General features: G+C 34.0%; 2 protein-coding genes across 3 annotated transcripts; both read left to right on the top strand.

The window, feature by feature from the left end:
* Positions 1–2621: 2621 nt before the first annotated feature.
* Positions 2622–4038, top strand: LOC134714202 (uncharacterized metal-dependent hydrolase YabD-like). Its single transcript, XM_063575475.1, has 2 exons — positions 2622–2717; positions 3460–4038. The coding sequence occupies exons 1-2, from the start codon at positions 2622–2624 to the stop codon at positions 4036–4038; spliced, it is 675 nt and encodes a 224-aa protein (XP_063431545.1).
* A 9538-nt stretch (positions 4039–13576) lies between these two features.
* On the top strand, positions 13577–18315 carry LOC134722580 (uncharacterized). 2 transcript variants are annotated; one of them, XM_063586210.1, is made up of 2 exons: positions 13577–13758; positions 17110–18315. In XM_063586210.1, the coding sequence occupies exon 2, from the start codon at positions 17113–17115 to the stop codon at positions 18307–18309; it is 1197 nt and encodes a 398-aa protein (XP_063442280.1). In that variant the 5' UTR covers positions 13577–13758; positions 17110–17112; the 3' UTR covers positions 18310–18315. The 2 variants fall into 2 exon arrangements, with proteins under 2 accessions (XP_063442280.1, XP_063442274.1); XM_063586204.1 differs by having other exon boundaries at positions 13578–13762.
* The last annotated feature ends 2656 nt before the right edge of the window (positions 18316–20971 follow it).

Genomic DNA, 20971 nt, shown 5'->3' with positions numbered 1-20971 from the left:
ATGAAACAGAAGTAGATGTAAACATTGAAAACGTTAATGATGATGATGATGATGATGACGTGAATTTAACGTAAATACATTTTCTACATAACAAGAAATCTCTCAGACCTTTTGATAAATTCGAATACGTGTTTGAATATATTCACATTTTGTTCATACGAGAGATTCGGATTACCAGATGTAAGTAACTTAACATTTAATATAAGGTCATCAGGAAGCCATCTTAGATTATTCATCAGAATTTCTCTCTGGTGTATATATAAAGAGCAGTCGAAAAGGAAATGGTGTACAGTCTCAATGTTACATCCACAAAAGCAAGATGGATCAGCAATTATATTGACTCTAAACAAGTCATAGTTCAAGAAAGATGAGTAGCATCTGAATTGTGTTAAAATCATATTTAGTTTCCTCGGTCCATATAGAAAGTGCTTTGGTACATCTTTATTTATACTACGAACAGATCACAGTAGTCTCACTTGATTGCTTAATTTCAAAAATATTGAGGGACAGTTTGATCGATGGATCGAAAAGTTATCTCAATATAACATCATTTTACAACATAGACCAGGATAAAAAAAAAAACATATAAACGCAGACGCCCTATCAAGAATGCCTGATGAAACAGAGAACTGCTTTAACTACAAGGCTGGTATAGATATTGATTCCTTACCTTGTGGTGGATGCAAATTTTGTCGTCGTGCTCAAGAACAATGGAAAACTTTTGAGGAGGATATAGATTATGTGACACCATTGGCTGTACGAAGAGTTAATGCAATACCAGACTTACCTGTATGGATTGGACAAATACCTAGAGAAGAAATAAAACAATGCCAATTACAGGATACAGACACGTCATTACTGCTGACATGGTTACAAGCAAATTATTCGCCTTCAAGAAATGAATTACAATTGTGTAGTCCAGCTGTTAAACATTTTTGGCAATGTCAGTCCCAACTAAGAATACAAGATGGTATTCTATACTACTGATGGGAAGATCCAATATTACCAAAATTGTTATTAGTGGCTCCAAAAGCACTACATAGAGAATTGTCATAGTCGTAAGTTTTCAGGACATCTTGGACAGGATAAGACTCTGGCAAGACTTAAAAACAAGTAGTTTGGCATCATATGAGAGAGGATTGTTTGTTGTTCATCAAGACTTGCAAGATTTGCAGTATGAATAAAAAACCAAATATCAGACCAAAAGCTGAACTTGGGCAGTATTTATCAGGAGTACCTATGGGTAGAGTTCACATGGATTTACTTGGACCACTTGTAATCAAACAGAAAAATAAATATATACTCATGATTGTTGGTCAATTCACCAAATGGTTAGAATGTTTTCCAATTCCTGGTCAAACTGCAGAAATAGTTGCCAAAGCAGCAGTTGATGGTTTTATCTTCAGATTTGGGTGTCCGTTGGAAGTCCATACCGACCAAGGCAAGAATATGGATGGTTATTTAATGTGGAACCTGTGTAAGCTATTAGAAATTTCTAAGACAAGAACAACAGCCTACCACCCAGCTTCTAATGGACAAGTAGAAAGGTATAATCGTACAGTTCTCCAAATAATGAGATGGTTTTTAAATAAGAAACAATATGAATGGGATGTGCACCTGCAACAATTAATAGGAGCCATCCGTGCTACAGAGAACAGACACACAGGATTCACACCAAACGTTATGATGCTGGGACGTGAAGTTTTCCATTCGATAGATTTAATGTTAGGAACATCAAGAGATACTGCTAAAGACCCACCAGAGTATATTAAACAATTAAAGGAAACATTATATGAAGTTCATGAGCTGGCAGGAGTTAACTTACAGAGAGCCCAGAAAAGACATCAGAAGGACTACTAGTATGATTTAAAAACAAACTAACAAAAGTATGATATTGGTGATATAGTACTTTAAATAAACTCTGCTACCAAAGTGGGTCAGACCCCAAAGTTTAAACAACCCTGGAAAGGACCTTATATTGTCACAAAAGTAAAATCTCCAGTTCTATATAAGATACAAGATAAGAAAACAGAGTCTGTGGTTAAACAATGACCGACTTAAGATGTGTTACTTCACAGAACTTCACAGAACTTCACATTTGGTTAAAAAGACTGAGGAACAATATTGTACATGACACTCAGTCACTGACAGCAACGTACCAATAGAGAATGAAGATTCAGAAGATTTGGTTGATATCTATGATATTTCTGGACTATTTACTAACCCAGATCCGGTGTCGGATTCTCTGACGTTGGAACCTGATATTAATTTTACACATGATTTACAGGATATCACTCTGGAGTCGGATACTCTGACCCCAGAACAGGGACATAGACCCGTTATCAAGAATAAAGACGAATTGTTAGACCACGCTTCTGACCTGGATCATACATTTATATATGCTGTCAAAGAAAATAACACAGAAACGTCTACTGCTAGTAGGGTGAGACGGAGACGTCAGTTACCAGCATGTCTTGCAGATTACGTGCAAGACTGGGAGTTAGAATAGATTATTTGTTGAAGTAGATTGGTAATGTATATATGTATAATCATTGGTTCATGGCTTTTAATATTATTTGTATTCACTGAATATTGGCATTTATTGAATTTATGCAGTATGGATGAAGACAGACTTGGATTATGAAGATTATATCTTAGACAAAGATGAAACAGAATCACAGAAGACTGGAGAAAAACATATTAATGGGGCAACTTTAGTAAAGATACGTGGCCGTAGCTGCCCTTTGTGTGAAGGAAAATTCACACACCCTAGAAGGCACACTATTCGTTCACATTTGCCATGGTATTTATCCCCAAGTACGACATGCTGGAGTTGCAAACTTCAATTTGGACAAGCAAGCTTAAGGCTCGTACAAATACACATAATCGAAGTTCACTCCTCGGATGATGTTGGCTGTAATTACACAGGAGAACAGTATGCACAGAAGTGGATTGAATTGTTAATGGATACTTAAAAGCAAATTTCAAATGCATTTGGATTCAAAGAAGTTACACAAGCCTGCAATTATGTAAACCAAAACAAAAAATATAGAGATTTATGTCATCAATCCATCTTCCTTGATGAAGACGTGTCTCCCATTCTTTCATTCAACCGTATAAACCATTTAGAACCGGATACAGACTACATGAAACCATACCCAGCCGTTTCTCTATCTTCTCTTCTCCATTGGAAAGTACTTTCATTACTTACTTTGGATTCGGGTTACCTTGATATATCTACAGAACAACGTCTCCAACTATACATACCTCCAGTTAAAATCAACTATGTGGATTCACATCTTCATTTGGAAAAAATAAGGAGGAGAGTCGGATCTTCTGACTTTCCACAATTCAACACTGATAAAGAACAGATAAAAAACTGTCTTCAATTTGGAATTTCAAACTACTTTTTCCCTACATCCTAGAACAGTTAACCATGAAAGCCAAAGAACTTTGCAGGTATGGCTAGAGGACTTAGAGGGATTGTTGGACTCCAAGAAAGTAGTTGCGGTAGGAGAATGTGGGTTAGATATAACTGACAGACCATCGTCAAAAGATTTTGAAAAACAAACAGATATCCTGAGAAAGCAGGCAAGAATTGCAAAACAGAAAAGATTACCTGTGGTCATACATTGTCGAGGAAACTATGACACATCCAACGAATGCATCAGATGTCTCACACCCAACTTACCTTCAACAGACCATCATATCCACAGACACTGCTTCAATGGATCGTATGCGGAATATATCAAATGGAAAATTGCATTTCCAGAGATAAAATTCGGAATATCCCCTTTCCTACTCAATGAGATAAAATATCCCCAATTTAGGGAATTAGTATGCAAGATGGAACTAAGGGACCTGCTATTGGAAAAAGACGCACCATACCTACCAGGAGCTGATGGAAGTACTGGTTCTCCATTGTGGGTGAAATATTTGGCTGAAAAGATAGCCAATCTCCACAATGTCTCCACAGAGGAGGTGGCCAGGATAACAACAGATAATGCCAAGAAGTTATACAAAATAAAAGAACTGTAGATGTAAACATATGACTTTATATATAGGATATGTTTTAGTGTACAGAAGGACAGATTTTACCATTGATTGTTTGATAATTTTGTGTTGCGATATTTTTAATCTGTGGCCATATGTATATAGTCTTATGGTGGAATTATATGGAGATGATCACTTTTGCTGAAAGCGGGGAGGAATGTTGTATTGATAAAGTTGGTATTTGGTCATACCGGAAACCGGAAATAGAGATCAGCTGACAGCGGGAATTTGACGATTTGAATCAGTTACTTGCAAACAACCTCTGTGTCAAGACGTATACTTAGAACTAGAGACTTGATTTATAACCTAGTTGGTTGGATACTCCCGACTAAAAGGTAACTCATATATTCACCATTCGCCCATTTACTACAAATATGGTGGGCCTGCACTTATGAAAGTTACTGGATCCGCCACTGTTTGTTGGACCATAATAGTCTCAGTATGGACACAGTGGTGATCAGCAGTCATTATAAAAAAGAAGATGTGGTATAATTGCCAATGAGACAACTGTCTACAAGAGACCAAAATGACACAGACATTAACAACTATAGATCACCGTACAGCCTTCAACAATGATCAAAGCCTATACAACATAGTCAGTTATAAAAGGCCCTGATATGACATGTAAAACAATTCAAACCAGAAAACCAACCGCCTTATCTATATAAAAAATTAACGAAAAATAAATATGTAACACATAAACAAACGACAACCACTGAATTACAGACTCCTGACTTGGGACAGACACATACATAAATAATGTGGCGGGGTAAAACATGTTAACGGGATTCTGATCCTCCCCTATCCTTGGACAGTAGTACATGTATAACAGTACAACATAAGAACGAACTATAAAAATCAGTCAAAAAAGGCTTTATTTCTATATTGCTATGAATCTCAGTTTATGACCAAACTCAGTAAAGACTCATCATTGTTACATTTGGTTGATACATTCAAAAATACCTACCGTTATCTGGATGATATTTTTTCGTTGAATAATCCAGAGTTCTCTAAATATACTTCAGAAATTTACCCAAACGAACTTACTTTAACTAAATCTAACATAAACAGCAGCAGTTGTCCTTTTCTAGATTTAGACATTTCAATTTCAAACGGGAAACTTCACACTAAAATTTACGACAAAAGAGACGATTTTTCATTTCCTATTGTTAATTTTCCTTTTTTAGACGGCGATGTGCCTTTGGCTCCATCATACGGTGTTTATATATCGCAACTCGTTCGGTTTGCCCGTGTGTGTTCTGATGTCATAGATTTTAACGAACGTAATCAATGCATCACTGGTAAATTGTTGTGTCAGGGATTTCGATACCATAAATTACTTAAAACTTTTACTAAATTCTTTCATAGATACAAAGATTTGATTAGTAAATTTGGCTATACCTGTAGAAAGCTTATTAAAAATGGTATTTCTCATCCTAAATTTTATGGTAATATTGTACTTAAAGCGAGGAAATCACTATGTGATCCTTGTAAACTCATCGAACCTTTAAACAAACTTATAAGTAAGGGTTATCGTACCAATATTGTAATTAGATCTCTGAATATAAGTCACATTGGCACTAATATTGATTTTGTCATTAGCAAATTAAAACATAACTAAATTTCATTATCTTTTGAGGCGAGATGTATAGGGGACACATCCACGTTAACTTTTATTTCTATAGAAGTCGCTCTTCACTATACTACTACCTGTCGATACATTTATTTTTGGCATTGCACAAGTCATGTCTTCTTTGACTATTTTAAAATGACGTTAAAATACTAAATCCCTGTGATGTGTTTTAGTCGATTTTAGTCTCTGATGCATGATTTTTTACTATTAATTGGTTTTGGCTTTTAACTAGCTGTCAGTAACTGCGAGTACTCTCAAATCGTATTTTCTTGTTAATTCGACCTGTTGATACTGTTTATAATGCTTTTTTGTCATTTTTTATTTATATGGATCTTGGCTGTATACCAGCTTTGATTATTTGTAATATCTTCAATTTTTCACTTATTCTTACAACATGTGTATAAACTTCAAGATTATAAAAAACCGGTTTTTTTCCAAAGTGAACATTGATTGGTTAAATATTTCTCAGTGTGTTTGAATTTGTTTGTTAGCCTTTTGGTCATGAATGTTTGTCTCTAATATTTAAGTAACTGTGCATTTGTATTCAGATATCGCAGATCAAATTTATTCGTTCATTGTGTAATCATACGTTTTTTTATTGAGTTAAGTCTGCCAATTGATATTTTATCGTATGTTTTTATATGTTGTGATGTTATGCTATTGTTTCAGAAAAAGGGAGAAGGTTTGGGCCCATTAAAACGTTTAATCCCGCTGCAAATGTTTGCACCTGTCCTAAGTCAGGAATCTGATGTACAGTAGTTGTCGTTTGTTTATGTAATATATACGTGTTTCTCGTTTCTCGTTTTGTTTATATAGATTAGACCGTTGGTTTTCCCGTTTGAATGGTTTTACACTAGTAATTTTGGGGCCCTTTATAGCTTGTTGTTCGGTGTGAGCCAAGGCTCCGTGTTGAAGGCCGTACTTTAACCTATAATGGTTTAATTTTTAAATTGTTATTTGGATGGATAGTTGTCTCATTGGCACTCACACCACATCTTCCTATATCTATTAACTCATCAGATTGCCCATTGATTTTTCAAAAGCACTGAAAACTTCATTTGATATGTCTGATTTCAGTTTATTCACATCATCAGGTCTTACACTTAGTATATTTTTTCTTGATGAACATTACTATTTGGTTGATTATGTAGGGAATCACTGAAGCATGACTGGAGAAGTCGCCCCCTCCCCCCTCCCCTTATTGTCCCAGCTGACCTGAGAATCTGTCCCTCTGTAACCATTAACGTCATACAACAATTACTTTTCCATTGTGGTATCATATATTTTGTATTAAAACATCAAAATTTTACATGGAATATTATTTATGATGTACATGTACAGTTTGTAATGGCGGACATGTACATATTGTAGCGTTAAGGTGTATTCAAAGCAAAATAATTAATAATAAATCAACTCAATGGATAGAAGCATACTGGTAGGTCAATTTTTCTTTCACACAGCATCTGCATAGAGTGATGAGATATAATTCAGGAGATCATTCACTGGTTTTAGAAGTCAAGAATTTTTATATTTTACTTATTTGGGTAGATGCATGTAACACAACATGTATCTTGCCATAATAACTGTACGCTCAGTGTTCTTCATGAAAACTAGCACACTGATTTTAAATCATGATAGGAAAGCACAGTGTATAAGCAAACATTTCAGGAGGCAAGAAGTCTTTTATAGCCTGACTGCAATAGTCTGTATATTATCTGAAAAAGCTTAGTTCTTGTCAACTTTCTTATTATTTCAAACATTTAAATAGATATCTCCCAAATTTGGTGTATTTCTATTAGCTTTTTTCAACGTCATTTTCATTTATTTTTCAACCCGGCCCAGAAATATGTGGTTACCTTTAATATAGCTGATTAAGAGAAAGGCGACCTGGGTCACCTCTAACAAAGGCTATATTTATTGTCAATGCAAACATTTTACCTGTTCAACACCAAATGCCATGGCTCCTTTTTTCATAATTCATCATACATGTACATCTCCTTTGAATTTGTTTGCTTATTTGTTCTATGGTCTATCTAGACATATCTATATATAAACCACATTTTCCCACAAAAATGTTTAAAATGTATACATTTTACTTTTTTCTAGCTTCTCTCTTGTGATAGCCGTACATTTTTTGTCACTGTTTAAGTGTTGCGTTTAAATATGAATTGTAACTCTTAACAGTGACTGAATAGGTAAAACAAATATTTATCAAGAAACAGAAAAAAGAAGACTACTTGGAACATCACCAGACTACATGTATGTATGAATAAAAACTCTGATCAGAATAGCATGGAGGATAGTACATGTCCTTGTGAATAAGCAAGGAAAGCTTTTAATAATAGTGCCTATTTTTTAATTTACTAGATTTTTCATTCATTATCTGTGCAAATTTCAACATAATTTGTCATAAATTCATATCTTTCTTTACTCAAACGTTCAGTGGTGGATCCAGAAATTTTCATGAGCGGGACCGCACTGACTGCCTTAGAAGGGTCCAACTCCAGTCATGCTTTAGTGATTCCCTATAAAAAAAAAAAAAAAAAATTCCTACAAAAGGGGTGGCCAGGCCCCCTGAAAAACCCTCTTACTCCACCTCTGACTTTAATTTGATATGACAAGTGTTTCATTCATCAACATACTGGTGCGTTTCTGTGATAAATATCATGCACACTTTTATAAATGAGAGGGGAAAGAAGATCCAAATGTGGTGTACCTGCACATGACAATTGCAAACTGTCCCATTTTTTTTATATCACAACCAATCAACTGATCATGCTGATACTGACATTATCAGAGAGTACACATCAAATGAAAAATCACGAATATCTGATACATATTAGCAGATATTACAGAATTAAATATGTTTTAAATTTATTGCAAAAAATTTGTTCTCACTCTTGTAGATAGATATAACTGGATCTCATATACATGTAAGTACCAAAGACAACTCTCTATCCAAGTCACAATTTATAAAAGTAAACTATTAAAGGTTGTAGTTTGGTCTTCAACGCAAAGCTTGTTTCACACCAAACAGCAATTTTAGTTTAAACATATTTATTTATAGTGGATTGGGAAACAAGTTTTGCAACTTATAGTAATCCCTTTCCACTTTGCGGGTGCGAGTGCTGCCTTGTAGCGGCATTAGCCTACTCTTTTTCGAAATCTACAAGGGTGTCTTTAACGTGCAAGAGATATGGCTCTCTCTTAACACGGGTCAGCCATTTATCGTCCCCGTCCGACGGACTATCATCGTTACCTCAAGACCATACTCGCAAATGGTGGCAATTTTATATAGTCCATATCAATCATGACAATGGCGTTTGGGGTTAAACATGTTTTCGTAGGTAAATAATATTGCCATGGAACTTTTTTCATGAGAGTGTTATAGTCTATAGAGTAGTACTTCCTGTTTGGTGGAATAGTGAAATAGAAGTCAATATGTTCTTGCTCAATCCTATGTCGCTTTGAAGGTGTCATGATTGTCATCCTCAGCTTAAGCAATGTGTTACTGTTATTTGAATTTCAAAATGACTGTGCGACGTTTTTCGAAGCACCGGTCAACTCGACCATAGCGCATCACATGACTTTGACAATCAGTAAATTCCAGTGGAAAATATCTTTATAAGTAAAGAATTGTCACATAAAAATTTAAAAATAGAGTGCACAGGAAATGGCAAAGTTCACATAGTCTAGTATGATTAATCATTAAAAAAAAATAAAAATAAAAGAGCAAAAGGGGCGGGATGGGGCGTACGCCCTCTACGCCCCCCTCTGGATCCGCCACTGCCTTCTGTTGTTGTCCATTTTGTCAAGTAGTAATCCTCAAAAGTACGTGTAGGTTATATGCTATTTTTATCAAGTTGATTATAGACACAGAATACATTTTATTATAGGCATTATAATATCATTCCCCATTTCCATTCTCAATTTTATAAAGTCTCCTTCCATTATAACACGGGTCCACTAATAATACATCAAAAATGACAAATTAGTAGAAAAAAGCGCTATGTTTTCATATTGCTTTAAGTGCAATATCTATAATACTAAAATTACGAGGTCCAATTTGTCAGCCGTCATCACGTAAAAACGACGAATCAAAGAATTCAACTTTATATATAACTAATATAGTACAAAGGTGTAGATTAAAAATTACACCACTCCGGCCCTTTTGTTTTCCACGTAATTAATATTGCCAATAATTAAGAAGTTCCGGGTCGAGTCCGATACCGATACCAATACTATATTCACATGTACCTATTACTTTATCTGTACGTTCCGCATCTGACAGGCGCGCCACCAAATGGTGTATTCAGGATTAATATGCTATATACACGGGTCATTATCACAAAGTTGATACTACTAAATTGTCAAATTGTTACCTATTGTAGTATTTTAATCAGTAAGACCTTCTAAGATAACAATACGAATACTAAAAATCTAGACTAAAAATAAGGCGTATAGTACAGTTTTCAATTTGTTAGCGGGCATGACGTCAAACAGCGAATCAAAGAATTCAACTTTATTTTATAACTAATATAGGGCAATGCTGTTGATTAAAAAAATACTCCATTCCAGGACCTTTTGTTTTCCAAATAATTAGTATTACCAATAATTAATAAGTTCCAGTTCGACGGGTTCAAACAGAAAGATTTGAAAGCAGAGAAAACTGTGTATCTTATAATCGGCATGACATTATCAGATGACAATACTAATACTAAAATAAGGCTAGCGCATAGTTATTTACTTTAATTCAGTCACGGACTCGCGATATCACGGGTGTGTTCTAGTTCCAATAAAAAATAAACTACTCACAAACCACTGATCTCAATATTATCAGCTAAAATACGGCAAGTTTTTTTAGAAAAGCTGTTACTTGTTGTATCTATATTTAAAGATTTAGTTGCTGTTTGTTGTTTTAAACTTTTTTTATTTTAACATACGATATTTTTCATTGCCGAAAACAACTTTTATTTAGTTTCTTTGACTCATTATTAAATTATGACTTGTTGATCATTTTTGTAATTTAAGTATTTACTTATCTAATATAATTTAAATCATATTTACAATTCATATTAGACATTTGCGAAAACTGACATACACCTACGATTAGGCTTACAGGTAACATTTAAGTCTTGGGCCTTCTCAAAGTATAAAAATAAACCGCCTATCCAAAACAATGTAATTTTGATGTTTTTCTGTAGTTGAAGATGTTGAATACCGATTTTTTTCTTAGATATTTGCAGCAACATTAATTATTGTATTATTATTGTTATTCAGGTTGAAATGCTGTTATTAGACGAAGTATGATAGAATAAACTAACATTATTTTAAAAATTAAAATAACAAGAGACACACAAAATATCGCAATTGACGTTGCAGTAGCTAGATTGGGACGATTGCGGAAAAAAGGCAGCAATACTTTGTTTTAATAAAGGTGCACTCAACCATGGGGCAGGTTAGCATGTTTATGCTAAGAATACTTTCTCTCTTTTATTTCGTGTTAAAGAGAACGAGGAAATACATCGGACTGGTGTTTTTGATCTATTTATTCTCCAAGAAATTTCACTTGCCGTTCGATATAATTTTGAAATCTCTTATTTTTCCTAAATAGGACACACACTTTTGTCTACGTTTTTGGTTTCAATAGAAAAATATCACAACAATTCGAGAACCCCCCCCCCCCCCCCCCAAAAAAAAAAAAAAAACCGGTTATCAACGAACTTCTCTATGTCGGAAATATATTTTAGACTGTTCGCAGACTCAGTTAATATGTGAGAATAGGTGTATTCAAATAGTTTAAATGTAAGAATAGGTGTACTCAAATAGTTAAAAAAACACTTTGCTATCTATGTTTTCAACAGCAAAACAAACATAAAATGACAAACGAGTTTCAAGATTCTTTTATGCAATTATTAAAATAGAGATCTTGGGAATCATTAATTATGGACGTTTTTTTCGCGGTGTAGATAATTATCCCCTATGAACATGGGTGGAACGGATATGCTCAAATCATGAGCTTAAAAGTTCCTGTTCCGAGACTGGTACTATTTTCATGGAATTGTAATACAATGTGCACAAACGACGCAGGGGTCAATTCAGACATTTTCAAAAGGGAATTCCAACCAAAGATAAATGGGAAAGGGGGGGGGGGGGGGGGGTCCCGAGGGTTCTGACGACCATATGTCCATATATTCAAAAGCATTGATCGGCACAAAAAGGGGCTTTCCAACACTCGGAACAGCCCGTGATCTCTCACTGCGACATTTTGTACGCAAATCTATTCATCTGATCGTTAGGGATGAAAAATGCAAAAGTGTAGCAGGCGAAATTGTTAGAAAAAATCACAAAGTATTGAAGTCGGTAAGGCAACAGATGCGGAACAGTTGTAATCGTGCATAACAAAAACGACACCAACATTACTATTTCAGATTGGACAGTTTGTAGAGTATCCTCTGAACAATATTTTGGCTGGTTTTCGTATATTAACCATAGTATAAAACTACCCTTTTTCGTGGGGAAAGTCTATTGCTCATGCTGATAATATATATATATATATATATATATATATAACTCGTCTAAACATCAACCCAACAATGTTAGATCTGTAAATTTGCTTTCGCAAATTTTTGGTTCTTCCCTCGCCGGGATTCGAACCCATGCTACTGTGATATCGTGACACCAAATCGCCTGCACTGCAGCCGTCCCGCTAGACCACACGACCACCTGGGCTCTCTATATATATATACAACTCGTCTAAACATCAAACCAACAATGTTAGATCTATATATATATATAACAAGTCAAAAAGGGTATAACATCACCATAAAATAACTATAAAATATACAAATATTAGATATTTCGGATAACAGATATCCTTCTTCAATAATAGCACGATGTCAAATGAATCATGTCAATTCAAATCGAGACTCTATCAAAATCTTGATTTATACAATTTAAGCGAACGCTGGGACAATTTTAAAATTTCCAAACACACCGCAAAGACTACAGAAATATGCCAAAAATAAAAATAGTTATTTACGATGTGAAATGGCACAACTTTAGATTTCCAAAGGATGTGACAGTTGAGATGTAATAACTGCATTGAGGGCCGTTGTCTAATTTATACCATCCTGGATCGGTAAGGACATTTTTGATTATTTTGATTTTTTTGTTTGAGGACTGCCCTCAATGCAGTTATTACATCTCAACTGTCACATCCTTTGGAAATCTAAAGTTGTGCCATTTCACATCGTAAATAACTATTTTTATTTTTGGCATATTTCTGTAGTCTTTGCGGTGTGTTTGGAAATTTTAAAATTGTTCCAGCGTTCGCTTAAATTGTATAAATCAAGATTTTGATAGAGTCTCGATTTGAATTGACATGATTCATTTGACATCGTGCTATTATTGAAGAAGGATATCTGTTATCCGAAATATCTAATATTTGTATATTTTATAGTTATTTTATGGTGATGTTGTACCCTTTTTGACTTGTTATATATTATATTTTGTAGTGTACAGAATCATATTACATGATCCATCGCCCTGTAAGATTGATCGTTGACTATTTATTCAGTCATTATATATATATATATATCATACATCTATCATACATGCGCATCTATCTACACCTTCGGTCCTTATAAATCCTTGTCTTCAAATATTCGGCTTTGTGTAGTCCTGATATTTAATCCAGAAAAGCGCTTTGGACACTTGAAGTTTTAACGTGTTGCTTACATCTTTTTTTACACCATTTGCTATTTTGTATCTGTAATGTTGGTTTGTTTTTGTATTTTGAGACAACCCCTTGTTTTTGTCACCTGTAATCGTAAGTCTAAAGTGTAATTCTAGGTATAGACCTAGTTTCCGCAAATGTCTATTAGACAATATCGATATTTCATATAAGAAACGTTTTGAGCGATTCGCTTGCCTTCTTTCATAGACATATATATACATATACGTATCAATATAAATCCGCTATCAACAGGAATACCAGTGTGAGCTATAAATAACTATCAATTTCATTAGTTGATGGTTTAAATCAGTTTGTACATGTGTGTGGTGACATTGTATGTGAGTATTTCTATGTTTATATACATTTACATTTCTGATAATTAGCGTAAATTTATGTCAAAGGAGAATTTTAATAATTAAGATGTTTATTAAATAACATTTAGTTATTTGGTTAAGGGGTTAAATACAATATTTTCCATAAATTCACGATGAAGTCTCTCTCTCTCCTATAGACCGGAACAATGTACAACTTTTATAAAAATAGATACAATCACAGGGACTCGGTTAGCAGATTAAAATTTTGTAAATCAATGTTTTTAATTTATTTTTTATTATTTCCTGTCTATTTGCATTACTATATTAACGTATTTAAAGTTGCCATCACTATTTCTTTGTTTTCTGGCAATGTGCAGTTTACTATCCATATCCATATACTTAAAAAACCTAAAGGGATCTAAGTCGCCATCTTGAATTGCCTTCCCTACTTTAGATAAAAAATAATTAAAAATATGAATAAATTACTATATACCTTACAACAGCCCTCATTTTCTTCCGAAATAATTCTTCTATAACATGCATATTTTGATTTGTGGATTAACAGAACCCTTATGAAGTTTCAGTTGCATTCGTGTCAGAATATTCAAATTTCCCGGCGAAAGCAACGTATCATTCGGAAACGTCCCTGTGCAGATAATTACTAAATGTTAGATTAATCGTACATTTAAGCCGATTACACAATAGGTTGTAAATAAACTCATCATGTAAACCAAGATTGAGAAATTTTGTATTTCATGCAGAAGCACGTTTTCTCTACCATAGACTCACTTGTGACACTCCAATAAAAAAATAGACAAAAAGTTCAACACTTTTATTCAAATGTAAAAGGAGTGGGAATTATCAAACTGTTACCACACTAACAAAAGTATACTCTTGTTTATAGTACGATAACATATTTTTGAATTCTTTTAGTATTCATTTCCGATTCACACATGTCTATAGGTAATGTAGTTTCACTGAGGTTTACGATGAAGCTCCGTTGTGATTGCTAATAGTATCAAACATGTTAGTAATATTGAAAAGTCCCGTTGATCATATATTGATGCATCAGCTGTTAAAATGTGTTTAAATCTCACAAATAAATTAAAAAGATATATATAAAAAAAAAGTATAATACAATACTATACAATTACTGTCTTTTGATGAGGTAAATATGTAGTTTTATTGACTTTTGAAAAACTGATATTCACTAAGGCCAACGGCCGAAGTGAATATCAGTTTTTCAAAAGTCAATTAAACCACATATTTACCGAAACAAAAGACAGTAATTGTTTTATTCCATATTCCGAGATAAATGTATGTAATGGCAATTATTTACCTAAACCAATTGTACATCAAACGTTTTCTTTACCAAAATTATGCACGTAAAAGCACGCGACGTTTTGCGCGGTGAATATCCTTTTTCGCAGGTGAATATGCTTATTTATTCAAATTTCCATTCATATAGAAAAACCTACTAAAATTTTATCAATATGGAATAAAAATATATATTCAACTCCCAAAGGAGCAAGATTAGGTGTCGACAGAGAAGCCGTCACCTGCAATGAATGTTTCAGTAGTCTGGCTAATTAAGACTCGAACAACTTGTCATAGTTGATAAGAGCTGTATATTCTTGAAAACTGTATTGTACCATGCTTGTTTAATTGATACCGTTTATGTAATTACACATTTAAGAATATTACTGGTATTAATTTAACTGTACCAGATGGGAATTTCAACAACATATTAGTGTAAAACATATAATATAACATTGAAAAACTGATAAAACAAAAAAGTACCTAAAGGAAATCCGAATTAGGAAAAGGAATTAGAGCTATACATGAGGGTGATACATTCCTTTATTTAGAATAATTTTGTAGTTCAAGTCTAATTTTGTAGTTTAAATTTAACAACAACCGTGCTTTCATGTCAGAACCGAAGTGATTGCTTATATAAGAGTATAGTTATGTATTTATACTCTTTGGTCTTGTTCGTTTTGTTTTAGCTCACCTGGCCCAAAGGGCCAAGTGAGCTTTTCTCATCACTTGGCGTCCGTCGTCCGTTGTCCGGCGTCTGTCGTCCGTCGTCCGGCGGTCGTCGTCCGTCGTTCGTCGTACGAAAATTTTTACAAAAATCTTCTCCTCTGAAACTACTGGCCCAAATTAAACCAAACTTGGCCACAATCATCATTAGGGTATCTAGTTTAAAAAATGTGTTCCGTGACCCGGCCAGCCAACCAAGATGGCCACCATGGCTAAAAATAGAACATAGAGGTAAAATGTAGATTTTTGTTATCTTTTACAAATATCTATTTCTCTGAAACTACTAAGATGAATTTAACCAAAGTTGTAAACAATCATCATTAGGGTATGCAGTTAAAAAAATGTGTCTGGTGACCCCACCAACAAACCAAGATGTCCGTCATGGCTAATAATAATTCATAATGGTAAAATGCAGTGTTTGGCTCTAAAACCAAAGCATTTCCTTCAAATCTTTCAAAAAAACAAAGTTGTTCATTAGGTCGAGATCTATCTGCCATTTAATTTTTAGACCATTCAGGCAACACGTTGTTGGGTTGCTGCCCCTGGATTGGAGATTTTAAGAAAAATGTTCAGAATTGGTTATTATCTTGAATATTATTATAGATAGAGATTAACTGTAAACAGGTGTAATGTACAGCCAAGACCTACAAATAAGTCAACATGACCAAAATGGTCAATTGACATAATAAGGAGTTATTACCCTTTATTAATCATTTTTTATCAATTTTCATAAATTTTATAATTTTTTACAAAAATAATTTCCACTGCAACTACTGGGCCAAGTTCATTATAGATAGAGATAATTGTAAGCATCAAGAATGTTCAGTAAAGTGAGATCTACAAACACATCACCGTCACCAAAACACAATTTTGTCATGAATCTATCTGTGTCCTTTGTTTATTATGCACATAGACCAAGGTGAGCGACACAGGCTCTTTAGAGCCTTTCGTTTGTTTTGGTCTGTTTTTCTTAAACTATAAGCAATATATCAACTATATTTGTTGTATGGAAGAGTTGTTATCTGTACATACCTGTCTGGTATGGGTCATCTAACCTTGACCTCATTTTCATGGTTCATGGGTCAATGTTAAGAGATCTTGGTAAATGTTAAGTTTACGTGACAGTTGCAATCAAGCTTTATCTTTAGGACTATCAAAATGATATCAATGATTAGTAAAGAAGGCGAGATATTTCAGCGTGTGCACTCCTGTTTTAACATTATTTTATATGTACACAGTTTGGTTATGCAAAACCAAATGTTATTACAACTCAATAATTATTGCTTTTCTAAATCGCATTTTTTAAAAGTTGATTTTTTTCTCCACAGGATATGGCTTATCGGCGTTTTTTAAATTTCCAGCCTATTGATAAACTATCATGGCGAAAACGAGACAAACAATATGAATGTTTACCTACCGTCAAACAAATGATAACAGACATTGGCATTTATCGTACTATGTGGACGAAGATACAAAGGATTCCAGGGAAGAACAGCTTCGTGAAAGCAAAACGTGAAATAGTGAAGGAATTCCTCTTCCAAGTTCAGCAAGGTGAAGATATAGGATTGAATGACCAAGGTACATTTGAAAAAGTTTTCAATGCCGAAACGACAAAAAGGGGACGAAAACGGGAATGGTCGCCATCTGAAGAGGACTCATCACGAAAGAAAATATGTAATGAGCTCCCAAGTATTGAAGAAAGACGCGACCAAGACAGCTTACCACACTCTATGGACATTGAAGATTCGGAAGGAGAAAACAACGACAAAGGCAATAAAATAAAAGAAACCCAAAATTTACTGCGGGGTTACTGGCATTTAGAAGATGAATTTAAGAAGTTATCAGACGAAGAACAAGAAAATTATGTTGGTGAAATAGACGTCGAGACGTGCATACAAGAATGTCATCAAGTTCTGATGCGTGATTTGCTCAATGAAACCAAAACTCAGCCTGGAAAATTCAGTGTTCTACCTAGATCAGCAAATTTTGAAGGAAAAGATTACCTTTATCCATCGTATGCAACTGAGGAAATTGCCTTTCAAGCAGTTGATACAATTGTTTTGGAGTACAACAAGATGGTGAGAGAAATTTCAAAAATAGAAAATAAACATGAGAAATTGGAACGTTCACTTAAGTGCGCTACTGTATTGCTTTTTGGGTTTTTAACACTCCATCCGTTTGCAGACGGTAATGGCAGACTAGCTAGATTATTATGCAGTCATTGTTTAAAAGTATTCTGTCCTTTCCCAACTTCAATTTATAACGTGTTTTCTCATTCTACAAGATACGATTATGTACGGGCACTTGTTAACGCTAGACGACATTTACAAATGGACTCTGATCAAATACAACATAATGAAGATGCCATCAAAGAAGCTGAGTTAATTTTAGAACAGAAACCAGAAGAACTATGTTCTCTGGTAATCGAAAGTAACTGGTTTACATGGCGACAATTCCTACATAGGATAGGAGAAGATATTCCACTTTTCGATTTTGAAAAGAAGCCTCAAGAAATAAAGGAAACATAAGATGTTTTTTAAATTTAAGTGTATCTATCTCATTGTTTTGAGATGTTCCTTATCAAACATATCTAGAAGATTTATGGTTATGTGAAATACTATTCCAAAATCATTTTAAATAATAATATCATAAAAAAAAAGTTTCATTATGTTACATTTGCTATATATTTAAAGATTTTATAATTTTAGTTTATGAGCACATACCATAGTAATGAATAAAAGGAGATATGGGGTAAACTTCAGAAGATAAAAACCCAATCGACAACAACTACGGGGTAATATACAGTTTTTGTCGAACCTGCAACTTTTGTTGCAGAAAGCTCGACATACATGACATAGGGATAGTGATCTGGCGGCGGCGGCGTTAGCTTACTTCTTAAAAGCTTTACATTTTAGAGGGTGGAAGACCTGGATGCTTCATACTTTGTATAGATGCCTCATGTTACGACGTTTCCGTCAGTCACATGTCCAATGTCCTTGACCTCATTTTCATGGTTCAGTGACCACTTGAAAAAAAAGTTCAGATTTTTTGTAATGTTGAATTCTCTCTTATTATAAGTAATAGGATAATTATATTTGGTATGTGCGTACCTTGCAAGATCCTCATGCCCGTAAGACAGTTTTTACCTGACCTCTACCTCATTTCATGGATCAGTGAACAAGGTTAAATTTTTGTGGTCAAGTCCATATCTCAGATACTATAAGCAATAGGGCTAGTATATTCGGTGTATAGAAGGAATGTAAAGTGTACATGTCCAATTAACTGGCAGGTGTCATCTGACCATGACCTCATTTTCATGGTTCAGTGGTTATAGTTAAGTTTTTGTGTTTTGGTCTGTTTTTCTCATACTTTATGCAATAGATCTACTATATTTCTTGTATGGAATGATTGTCAGGTGTACATGTCTAGCGAGCAGATGCCATCTGACCATGACCTCATTTTTCATGGTTGAGTGGTCAAAGTTAAGTTTTTGAGGTTTGGTCTTTATATCTAATACTATATGCCATAGGTCAACTATTTGGTGCATGAAAATATTTTATTATCGATATGTCAGTCGCGCAGGTTTTAATTGACCTTGGCCCTATTTTCACGGTTCATTGCTCAATGTTAAGTTTTTGTGTTTTGGTCTATTTTTTCTTAAACTATAAGTAATAGGTCAACTATTCTTGTTGTATGGAAGCATTGTTAGCTGTACATGTCTACCTGGCATGGTTCATCTGACCTTGACCTCATTTTGATGGTTAAATGGTCTTTGTTTAGTTTTCTTGGTTAATGTGACAGTTTTTATTAAAGCTTTATACTTAGGACTATCGGCATAATATCAATGATTAGTAAAGAAGGCGAGATTTTTCAGCGTGTGCACTCTTGTCAACAATAAGATGAGTTTTTATACGACCGAAAAAATATTGCGATTGTATATTGATTGGTATGACGTTGGCGTCGTCGTCGTCGTCGTCCGAAGACATTTGGTTTTCGCACTATAACTTTAGTATAAGTTTGTAGAAATCTATGAAATCTAAACACAAGGTTTATGACAACAAAAGGAAGGTAGGGATTGATTTTGGAAGTTTTGGTTTCCATGTAGTTTAAGAATAAGCGGCCAACAAAGGGTCCAATAAGAATTTTTCTTGGTTTTCGCACAATAACTCTAGTATGAGTAAATAGAAATCTATGAAATTTTAATACAAGATTTATGACCACAAAAGGAAGGTTGGGATTGATTTTGGGAGTTTTGGTAACAACAGATTAGTAATAAGGGGCTTAAAAAGGGCCAAAATAAGCATATTTTTTGTTTGTTTTTAAAAATCAAACTTTCATGCCAAATAATTAGCAAATTTAAGGTGTTTTTTTCAGGAAAGTTTAAACAGCATTAAACCATCAATCCTGTCAAATGCTCAACTGGTTGAAAAATGCATAAAAAAATATCCAATACCTTTAATTCCTAAATATACCTCATATATATTATTAAAAATACACATTTAGTTGAGGAAAATAAATATATACAAAATGTACGTGAACCCCCAAAAATGTGAAAGTTAATATTTTTGGACAATCCGTTCCTTAGGTATTTAACTCTTTTTGCTTAAATACTGAAAAAAATTCTGGCAGCCCCTTTCTTATTTTTACTCTTTTTGCTAAAAATACTGTTAAAATATATATTTTACATGGGTGACGAATTGACTATATCAGGTGTCCATTTAACCTGGTTCGATATGACCAGGTGCCGGTTTGACTAGAATTCTTTGAAATTACCTGAGTTTCACTAGACTTCCGGTTTTGAAGAATGGAAAAGCGGTAAAATATTTTCCCTCAAAACAACGTTATTTAAGCTTATTAACTAAATAATTTTAATCAATAGACAACGAAACTGTGAACAACAATCATCATGTTCAGGGGAAGGTTACAATTAATTACGGCATAGTATTTAATTTACATTTAATCGAGATCTTATTTGTATGATACAACCAATCACCCAAAATAAAACGTAAACATGAGTAAACCAGAAAAAGTCAATGATGTTATTGATATAGATTTGGAAAAAAATGAGGAATACTTATCCAATCAACGAAACTTTCAAATCAAAACAGAAAACCACTTCAGGAAAAGTAATCCCATTTGAAGACATTGATTTAGAATTATACAAACCCAATGCAAACTTCCTGTTTCATC

This window comes from Mytilus trossulus, chromosome 1 (assembly GCF_036588685.1).
Source record: "Mytilus trossulus isolate FHL-02 chromosome 1, PNRI_Mtr1.1.1.hap1, whole genome shotgun sequence".
NCBI lineage: Eukaryota > Metazoa > Mollusca > Bivalvia > Mytilida > Mytilidae > Mytilus > Mytilus trossulus.
This window is presented reverse-complemented; position numbering and strand designations above follow the sequence as displayed.

Coding starts and splice junctions, on each gene's coding strand:
- LOC134714202 (XM_063575475.1), top strand. CDS start 2,622: ATGAAGACAGACTTGGATTATGAAGATTATATCTTAGACAAAGATGAA. Junction 2,718..3,459: donor ATATTAATGGGGCAACTTTA/GTAAAGATACGT, acceptor AGAACTTTGCAG/GTATGGCTAGAGGACTTAGA.
- LOC134722580 (XM_063586204.1), top strand. CDS start 13,742: ATGTGTGTGGTGACATTGTAT. Junction 13,763..17,109: donor TGTGTGTGGTGACATTGTAT/GTGAGTATTTCT, acceptor TTTTCTCCACAG/GATATGGCTTATCGGCGTTT.